At 33.4% G+C, this 10,515-nt stretch overlaps 1 protein-coding gene across 2 annotated transcripts; it reads right to left on the bottom strand.

Moving 5' to 3' along the window:
• Positions 1-2,179: 2,179 nt before the first annotated feature.
• Positions 2,180-10,054, bottom strand: LOC114414854 (LRR receptor-like serine/threonine-protein kinase ERECTA). Of its 2 annotated transcripts, XM_028379292.1 has the most exons (28): positions 9,841-10,054; positions 9,461-9,711; positions 9,215-9,353; positions 9,049-9,120; positions 8,856-8,927; positions 8,668-8,739; positions 8,494-8,565; positions 8,323-8,394; positions 8,126-8,197; positions 7,961-8,032; positions 7,806-7,874; positions 7,628-7,699; positions 7,463-7,534; positions 7,276-7,347; positions 6,952-7,023; positions 6,805-6,876; positions 6,647-6,718; positions 6,348-6,419; positions 6,202-6,273; positions 6,055-6,126; positions 5,891-5,962; positions 5,419-5,487; positions 5,235-5,306; positions 5,047-5,120; positions 4,557-4,685; positions 4,135-4,482; positions 3,223-3,593; positions 2,180-2,679 (listed from the first exon to the last, which is right to left on the bottom strand). In XM_028379292.1, the coding sequence occupies exons 2-28, from the start codon at positions 9,537-9,539 to the stop codon at positions 2,299-2,301; spliced, it is 2,955 nt and encodes a 984-aa protein (XP_028235093.1). In that variant the 5' UTR covers positions 9,540-9,711; positions 9,841-10,054; the 3' UTR covers positions 2,180-2,298. The 2 variants fall into 2 exon arrangements, with proteins under 2 accessions (XP_028235093.1, XP_028235094.1); XM_028379293.1 differs by having other exon boundaries at positions 9,461-10,054.
• Between the last annotated feature and the right edge of the window lie 461 nt (positions 10,055-10,515).

Raw genomic sequence — 10,515 nt, 5'->3', positions numbered from 1 at the left:
TTGGAAAGACTCATATAATTGTTATAATTACTTAATTATTATATTTATTTAGTTTTCTCGTGGCAACAGAATAAACATTATTTTATTCGTGAAAATTGAAATGTTAATATTTTTGTAAAAAAAAATATATAAAATTTCTGAATAGTCATTATCCATTAAAGCTTAATATAAGTATTTAAATTGATTGTAAAAAAGTCAAAGATACGGTTAATACAATTAGTATAAAGTAAATTTAATGAAGAATAACAGTTATATTTTTTCTATCATAAAAAAAAAACTATATTTTTTTTACTGAATGGGCATACATGCAAATTGCAATCATATATCTCTCATCTTCCAAATTGAAAAGTTACAGTCAAACTCCTTATTTGATAGAAGAGAAATGAGAAAAAGAAAAAAATATGGCACCTATTACCTCTTTTGTCTAATGTGAGAAAAAGGGAGAGAAATATATCCTTGCATCCTATTTTAGTGCATTATCCAGTGTCCTGTCTACTACAATTATCCTCTCAAAAAAAAATCTACTAGACATTATTGGTAATAAAAAAATATATAATTGTCCATTTAATAAATTTTATTTTCTTTCCCTTTATTTCCTTTCATATTTTTCTCATATCGCTTCTTAAGAAAAAATAAATATCTTACCTCTTTCCTTCTATCAAATTCTTTCTTATCATTTTTCTTTTTTAAACCAAACAAAAGTAGAAAACAGTGATATCATTTTTTTCTAACAAATATAAAAAATCTCATCTCATTTTATAAAATAAAGGAATGGAATCCTCAATCCAGGCAACATAGACGTAATCTTTAGAAGTGTATTACTATTTTTATATTTATATTTGATGTTACTAATACATTCTCACTATAATTTTTAAATAAATTTTACTGTAACTTTTGTATTAATAAGACTCTAATATTTTTAAACACAGTTTACCTGCCGTACACTCAACTTTTTCTTTTTCTTTGAATTTTTTTATCAGTAAAACAAATCGAAACAAATGCCATTCCCATCGACGTATAAAGGAAGCAAAGGACAGTTTTTTTTTTCTTCCTTCAGTTTTGTTTCTCCTTTCCTTTACGCTTCAATCCTTTTTAATTTTCACCTTTTACTCCACTTGTTAATTTGGTAAGAGATAAAATCATTAAAAAAAAGTATACATCACTTTTCAGTACAGTTTTACTAATAAAAGTACAACATTAATTCATAATTTTTTACCCAAAGTTATTCGTAAAATTAATCTCTACATATAAGCTTTAGTATGATAAACTTGACGATTAATTTATGATCGAAATTGCTATTTACATAATTACATATGATTGAGTTAAATTACAAAAACAAAAAATTTTATCCTTTAAGAGAAGTTAGACCAACTACTTGCATGGAAATATCCTTGAGAATGTGACAGAATTGTCCAATAATCAAACGAAAAAAAAATGTAATTCGGAGTTTCCCGTTGGTACGTATTAGGGGAAAAACGTGTACTCAAATTAATAAAAACATTTTCAATTTTAAGTGTTGGTAAAATTACATCGCTTACCAGAGAAAAAATTAATCACATCGCCAGCGTCATAAAAACATGGAATGGGTAACTACCTTTTCTAATCCAAATTAATTAATCTTTGAAACCATTAATGTGTCAAGATTTCTTATTTGGAACTTTAAAAAAATCACATAATGGGGGGACAACATATTTGAGCTTATTGCAATGAAGCCTATGGCTTATTTTCTATTATTGATTTATTTAAACTTATTTGTTAAAAAAGTACTCACTTTAATAAAATAATTATTTTTTAATTTTTTAGTATATTTGTATAAATTACTTCTACTTAAACAAATAATTTTCTATTTATTTTAAGAAACAAATTATATTTACTTTTTAAAAAACACTTACATAAAATATATTTATTTTAAGGTTATTTTTCTAATGTTTAAACAAACTCATCCAATATTATATTATTTGGTCCACTGGGTATTTTTCACCCAAAAAAAATTGGTCCTTCAGGTTTCGACAGAAATGCAAGATGCCAGTCCAAAACCTAGTAGTTAACTCGTTATCTTCCAAAATTCTTTATGGTATATTTTTATAAATTTATTTCACTTCTATTATTAGTCATTTTAAAACGTGACTTTTAAATAAACGTAGTACAATTAATGCAGTATAAATAATAACTCGAGTGATTTTTTTTCCTAGATTATCTACACGGATCGCATTGCATTAAAACATGACATTTTTTTTTTTCCTTTGTGGCTTAAAACATACAATGATTCATTAATTCTCAATTTGATTATCAAAATCCTCAGTGACTATTTTGTGATATTACTTCCCCAAATTTGAGGAAGAGTTGTGCATCAGAGGTGCTCATGGAAGGACAGTTAACCAAGTGAGGAGTTTTGAGATTTGCATATTCATCTTTGTAGCATTGCATTTTAGCAGATGACTGAGAATCAGGTAGCAGCACTTGTGTTGAGTCAGTTTGTTTTGGTAGGGTTATGGATGGCACAAGGCTTCCCAGCACGCGAGTCACTTCATGCATTGTAGGCCTATCGACTGGTTGCTTCTTTGTGCATAAAAGAGCAAGCTGAAAAACCTTTTTTACTGCTCCCATGTCCCTGCATGTGGTAGTAATATCTGGATCAACGGTTTCCATTACGCCATCATTAGCTGTCTTGGACAAAATCTACGCAAGTAAGGAATATGATAGTTAGTTATAGTATAAGAAAATTATCGTGAGAATTTAGTTAGGAGTATCCCATAAATTACCAACTAAGCTAACACCAAAGGGTCACAACACAAGATTTACACCAAAGTGTTACTAATTTGCTATGGCTTTACGTCAAACCAAAAAGATATAACTAGCTCAAAAAATAAAGACAGCAAGTGTTTATGTTTTCTTAGGCTATGTTTGGTTTGCCAGTGGGGAGCTTACACCAAAGTACGTTTGCAAATGAAAATTTTGCCTGGAAACTTAGTTTTATAGAGGTAGTAAAACTTGGGTTGTTTTTGCAAACTCAATTTACAAACTTAAGTTTAACCCAAACTTAAGTTTGTAAACTTTAATCCAAACATGCACTTAGATATTGAAAAAGCTCAAGCAATACGATACCATAGCTAACACACATCAAACATTCGTTTGAGCCAATCCAACAAGTCACATACTTTTCCAATGGGGTGCTATGAAATTTGTGACACCTACAAACCAGACACACACTAGAAGACTCACCAGATGATGGAGGTTTGATTCGTTGTCAACAGCTTTCCTCCCAGTTAGAAGCTCAAGCAATACGATACCATAGCTATACACATCGGACTTCTCAGTGAGGCGGGAAGTTCTAGCATACTCAGGGTCTATGTAGCCAATTGTGCCCATTATGTAAGTTGAAGTGTGGGTCTTAGATGGGCATAGACTTTTTGCAATGCCGAAATCAGCGAGATGGGGCTCAAAGTCTTTGTCTAGTAAAATATTAGATGATTTCACGTCCCTGTGAATGATGAGTGGACTGCAATCATGGTGTAGATAAGCAAGCCCTTGGGCTGATCCTAGTGCTATTTTTAGACGAAGATCCCAATCAAGCTTTTTCTTCTTGGTAGGTCCTGCAAAAAAATGTACATATCAAAATCATGAATATAAAATCATTGCTTGGATTGAAAATGTTTATTTACATTTTACTGAAAGATGTTAATGCGTCAATTAGTTTCATAAGCAGGTAAGTGCAACATGCAGCACCAAATCCTAAATGTACACGACCATACAAATTAAGGGATATGATTGTCTCTCTTCCTCTCTTGACTTTTGGCAGGACACCCCATCAAAGTAATGGATTCGGCTTAACTATCATTCAATCACATGTACAGGGACACATGTAGGAAACTGGATGTAGAACACAACAAAGAATACATGGTAACCTCAAGTAAAAAGTTATACATGCACTGAAAAGTAGAAACTTCATTAAAGGAGTTATGCACCTTGGAACAATCGCCAGCATTACTAATACAGAACTTATTTGGAAGAGGAGAATATGGAAAACTGGAAAATATTGCTAAATCAATGCAAGGTTGAATGTACATAGTAGATTGTACAGAAAAGTTTTCAACAAAGTACATCAGCATCTTTCAAGCCAAGGCTTGAACTTACCATGCAGAAGATCCCATAGACTGCCATTTTCCATGTAGTCATAAAAGAGAAGATTTCCGTACGTTGACAAAGAGTAGCCTTGGAGACTGACCAGATTTCTGTGCTTAACGCTACCAACTGTCTCAAGCTCAGTCTCAAACTCTTTCAAGTATTGTGGGTAGTGGGAATAGAGCTTCTTGATAGCCACCGGCTTGCAATTTTTAAGGACACATTTATAAACTGTACTCGATGCACCATACCCGATTATATACTTCTCACTTAGGTTTTCAGTCATCCTCATGATATCATCATACACATGAAGTGTCATATTAATGTGAAGAATCACTAGCTTCGGAGGTGAGTAATTGACTGTCGATTTTCAAGTATGAACAATCAGCATATTATCATCTTCAGTTTCAATAGGTACAGTTAAGATGAAGTACCTGGTTTGTCAAAAGATCCATCAGCGAAAGAAGTTGGATTGTGTGGTCGGCAAGCAGCTAGCAATATCATAAAAAGAATCACAAGGGCGCCTATTGCAATTCCCAGGATAGCTGCCTTGGACAAGGTAACTGCATGGTCAATAAGATATATTAGCTCATCCTGCACTTTGAATGATATACACACAATCATATCAAATTTAAAAGATACATGTGAAACCTTGCTTTACACTTCAACTGCTGATATTTTAAAAAGTTCAACATTAACAACTTAGTGGCGGATACTACATTCAGTCAAGGGAATCCCATCTTGGAACACCAATCCCTTATCTTTTTAGCATATTCTCCCAGGCATAACAACCAAAGATAACAAGGGAAGATGTTTTGCAGGAGGAGGTTCATATTTTTGGGTTCTTAAAGTATAAAAACATGCAACAAGTCATAGGTGGGAGGGAGCAACAGGGTATTATTCCTGCTGGAAAGTTCAGCTGACCTCGCTCTGTAGAGTTTGACCCATGACAAGACAAATCCAGCCAATCACCACAAAGACCAGGATTTCCAATAAAACTGCACATAAAAGGTTATATTAATCAAAATGCAAGAAAACACGCTGATGGAAAACTACATTGAGTTGAAAAAATAGTAGCAACAAAGGCTAAGTTTAACTGTAAATAACCTAACCTGTCAGGGGAAAACCTGGAAAAATTCTTGCTTGTGGGAATAACACCAACTAGGTTGTTATAAGAGACATTACTGCAAAATTTACAATCCATAATCAACTTGTTAGGTACAAGTGACATGATCTTTCCAGAGAATTATAATGGCAATTTGTTTAAATAATTAAAACAAAAGAGACAGAACTTACAGTAGAGAAAGACTAAAGCAATTTGCAAGCGAAGACACATCCCCAGATAATTTGTTCTTTTCTAGTCTCCTGCAGAATTCCAAAGCAAGAGATACCATTAGAACATAGTAAAAATAGTAGTAAGATTATTAGTCTATCGTGATTGTCAACTAAAAATTACATAATAAACACGAGCTGGAACAAATGACTAGTTCTCAGTTTTCAAGTGCAATTGGTCTCACTACTCAACCAAATCTGATAAATATAAGACTGCTGAGCATTTTTTTTAGCAATTCATTCAAAAATAAAGCATATATTACCAAAAAAAATATATACTTCCACCATCTATTATTAGACAACAGTTAGTAGAATTTAAGGTAGTCAACGTACATCCAAAAGAGATTTGCCCAGTTCAAAAAATACCATCAACTTCTATTACCAAGAGCATAAAATGAATATAAAACAATGAATAAGGAAACAAAAAGGGGCTTACAAGGATATAATGTTCTGAAGCTGACTAAGTTCTTCAGGAATCAAGCCAGAGAGTTGATTATTTGAAAGATCACTGTCATACAGAATTGTGAAATTCGTCATTTAGTTGGTATAAAAACCAACAAAAGATTTGTTTTATTCTCATCAGAAAGTTAATGGACCTACATATCCATGACACTTCTTAGATTTCCAAATTCTGCTGGAATAAACCCTGTTAAATGATTTCTGCTCAGATTCCTAGCAAAATGATTACTAGCAATCAGTAAGAAGTAACATTCTAGATTTCAAAAGTAACTTGCCAAAAAAACTCACAACTTCAGAAGATGTTCCAAGTCACCAATGGAAGAAGGAATAGAACCAATTATATTATTATTTGATATATCCCTGGAAATCAAACATTTATTAGAATGAAATCAGAGGATTGATATAAGGAGGCATGTTAAATCATTCATACTTACAGTGTATCCAAATTACCAATCCGTGAAAGTTCAACTGGAATGGAGCCTTGAAGCTTGTTTGAAGAAAGATTCCTAAGCATGGGCCCCACAAAGTCATGAAAGAATAAGAATCAATTAAGTAAATGAGTATTAGGTTGATGTTTAAACTGTTAAGTATTGGCCAACTGTGGTAGGAATCCAGATAAGCTAGCATAAAAGTTTGTGTGTATTGACATGTTTAGAGAAGGAACAGAACTAATCACAGTGGAATTACAAATATATATTGAACAAATGTACTACAATGTCAAGGTGAAACTTACAGATAGGTCATACTCTCCAAGCTATGAAAAGCTGAGGGGACTGTTCCACTCAGCTTATTCCCATGCACATTGCTGATACATGACAGTTGGAAAATCCATCAGCTTAACATAATATAAAATTCCTTATTACAAATTGATATACGAGGCTTATTGCTTACAGGCTGTTGAGGTTTTTACACAAGCTAAGATTATCAGGAACTGGACCCTCAAGGTTGTTGTTGGCGACATTTCTGCAACATCAAGGTTTGACTCATGAAGTTACTCAAAAACCAACAAAGTTGATGCTTCATATTAACGACACTTACAAGTCAAACAAATCAGTAAGCTTTCCAAGCTCAGGTGGGATATGTCCACTTAAATGGTTGTCATTCAATTCCCTGTAATTGAAGTGTGAAGCATTAGATGACAAATTTAAACCAAGTTGCACCTCTTGGTAAGTGGTCATTGTTCAAAACAAATGTTGGCTTAAAAATATTGTAAAAAGGAAACTGACAAGATGTTCTTTTAGAAGTTGTAAAATTCAAAAGTGAAATGATTAACTATTGTCAGCAAGCCGCTACTGCTGATTTCAAGAGTCCAGAAAAGAAATACAGGATGCATATGGCCAACTAATGACTAAAGCATCTTACAAATAGTGAAGGTTTGTCATATTTCCAAGTTCTGGGGGGATGAGGCCAGTCAGCTTGTTTCCATGTAAATACCTTCAAACATTGCATATTTTATCCAATGAGTCTTAAATTTATGACTTAATGCACACACTTTAAGGCAAAATCAAACTTAAAAGATACAGATTCAAAACTACTAGCATATACTTACAATTTTTCTGTGTAGGTCAAATTTCCCAAGATAGGAGGGATTGGTCCACTTAACATGTTACAACTCAAATCTCTATAGGAAATGTCGAAAGACCGATTAGTAAATAAGAGAAAGAATACAAGTCAACAAAGAAACTTCATAAGTTTGCTTTAGTACAATGCTTACAAGACAGTAAGCGCTTGCATCAGACCAATCACTGATGGAATATGCCCTGAGAGTTTATTGCCTTGCAATGACCTACCAAGCTCAAACAAGTTTAAAAGGAGCTTCATAAATAAGGAAAATGGAAGACCACATGCCATTGTTTTTAAAAATAACTGAAAAAGGATAATGCAGTACATACAGAGTTGCTACTTGCAGATACCCAATATTGAATGGTATCTCTCCGGTTAGCTTGTTGTAGGATAAATCCCTGACATCAATAGAATATATTAAAAAAGAGAAGAGAAAACATGGTGAGGCAAAGTCGGTCACACAGATACAGTTGGATATACATACAAGACCCCTAAAGTAGTACAATTGCCTATGTTTTCAGGAATACTGCCCGTCAAGCTATTGTTTCTCACGTCACTGCAAAATGGTATGAAGAAACTAATTACATTTTGTTTAAGGAAATGTAAACTTTCAAGGCTTGAAATAAAAAGAGTCAATGTTCTAACTTACAAATACCACAATCCAGTTAACTGGCACATGTCTGGAGAAAGTGAACCCACCAAATTGTTACCTCGCAAGCCACTAGCATAGGAAAAGGAAAGACACAAACAAAGATTGACAGCAAGAACACATCATAGAGCCTAAAAGAAGCACAGATAACCAAGTCAATTAAGTGATAGATTTCATTGCGAATTAGTAATGCTCACAGATATTGCAAAACTTCATTCCAATATATAAGTCTTGGTATCTCCCCGCTAAGATTATTCTGTGCCAGGTCTCTGGAACAGAACCAGTTTTCAAAATTTAGTGAATGATAGCTATGATAGTTATAGATACTAAAGTCATCCTTCTGAAGAGAAAACCAAAAAGTAACTTACAGAATCTTCAAGTTAGGAACCTGAGAGAGTGTTGAAGGGATTGGTCCAATTAGCTGATTATTTTTCAAAATTCTGAGAACACATTTAACAAAACAAAAAACCTTGTCATAACCTTGTCACAGCCTAGGAGACAAAACCAAACCTCACTGAAAGAGAAAAACACAAAAAACTCACAGATTTTCCAGCTGTTTCATCTTTGAAACCGAAAACGGTATATCTCCCCGAATCTCATTAAATGACAAGTCTCTGAACCACACAGTAAAATGCAAAAGTCCCCCATTATGACATTTTCACTTGGCAGTCAAAACCTAATCTATTATCAATTGAATTCAATTCATCAGAGTATGAATTATGAAACATACATGCTTTTCAAAGAGGAACAATCACCAAGTTCGTCAGGTATCTGGCCAGATAAACGGTTTTCCTTGAAATCACTGTTTAAACACAAGACATACAAACAACCTTGGTTTACATAGCCACCACAAGTATGAGAAATGCCAATGCAATTAAGACTCTAAAGTGATAAAATACGAAATAGTGATAGTAAGTACATACATAGAGATCAAGCTGTTAAGTCTCCCTATTGCAGGTGAAATTTCGCCCTCAAGATTCAACCCCGAAAGATTGCTGCCAAAAAAAAAAAAACAATGAAAACGAGATCCTTCTAAACGCTAAAGAATACACCAAAAAAAAAAAACTAGTTAAGAATAGTGTTACTCACAGTGCAACCACGTTGAAAGTGACATTATCACACGTAACACCTCTCCAAACACAATAATCAGAAGAAGTTGAGTCTGTCCAGTCATACAGGACGTTATCCACATCCCTGAACCACTTCTTTATCTCCAACAACGTTTCTCCTTCAATTCAGAATTTCAGATATTCATACTCATACTCATACCTTGAGCTTGTGAAACAGAGGAACAAAAAAAAATAACACCGTGTTTGGTTAGAGTGAATGACTCACCGACGTGTGAATTCACGGAACTAATTGAATCCAAACAAAGAAGAGAAACCAGAAGGAGTAGTCCAAACCGAAACGCCATAGCCAACAACAACAACAACCGAAGGTGTTGTTATAGTTTTAGTTTAGAAAACTAGTTCATGATTCATGGTTCAAATGATGTGATGGGATGAAAGCTTTTTCTGTTGCATTTTTCTGGCTTTGAAGGTAGTGAAATGACATCACATCACCCTGGCACATAGACCACGCTCTCTCTATAATGCAACAACATTACTGAATTACCACTGATAATAGACTAGAGAGAGAGAATAATAATAATAATAATAATAATAATAATTTTCTCGAATAAAGTTAACACTATTTGGCAGAGCTTCTGCTACAACCTGCAACACTGCACCATAGTCTCTATCTATGTGTACCCAGGGAGTGAGGCCCAGCTTTTTCCATGTTTGTGTTTCTCTCTCTTAACTATGGTATCTCTTATTATTATTCGTTCAGTTCCGCCATTGCAAATTATGCCATACTTTTAATTGAGATCGGAAAGTGGTCGCTTTCACTCTGCAAGAGCTTGTGAGAGAGAAGGAGGGAGTTATGGCAATCTATTTGAGATGACAGAGACACCTTTCTCTTTACCGTTCCCTCTTTCTTTTCTTTGTCACTGCGTGTCTCTGTGATTATTGGACTTTGTCTGTTTCTCTTGTTTAATGTTTGGTAGTTATGGATGCTGCATTTGTTAGATAGTGTAATGTTATGATTTTTTAATCACTAAACAAACGTGAATCAAATGTTATTAAATTCTTCCAGTTTAATCAATAATTTTCTGTTCTGAGATTTTTGTATACAGTTGCAAAAATATTCAGATAGATTGAGAAATTATTGATTGCGGAAATGTTCAAGATGTTAGCAGCATATTTTTTATATCCTCTTTTAATTTTAATTAATTAGACAAAATGTATTTAAAAAATGTGCTAGAGAATATTTTAAACATTTAGTTTTTTATTGAGATAAGAATGTCCTTTGTAAAAAACTTACATAAATTGGTACAATTATCATATACT

This window comes from Glycine soja, chromosome 6 (assembly GCF_004193775.1).
Source record: "Glycine soja cultivar W05 chromosome 6, ASM419377v2, whole genome shotgun sequence".
In the NCBI taxonomy this organism is placed as follows: domain Eukaryota; kingdom Viridiplantae; phylum Streptophyta; class Magnoliopsida; order Fabales; family Fabaceae; genus Glycine; species Glycine soja.
The sequence above is the reverse complement of the archived record's forward strand: the minus strand, read 5'-3'. Positions and strand labels throughout refer to the sequence as shown.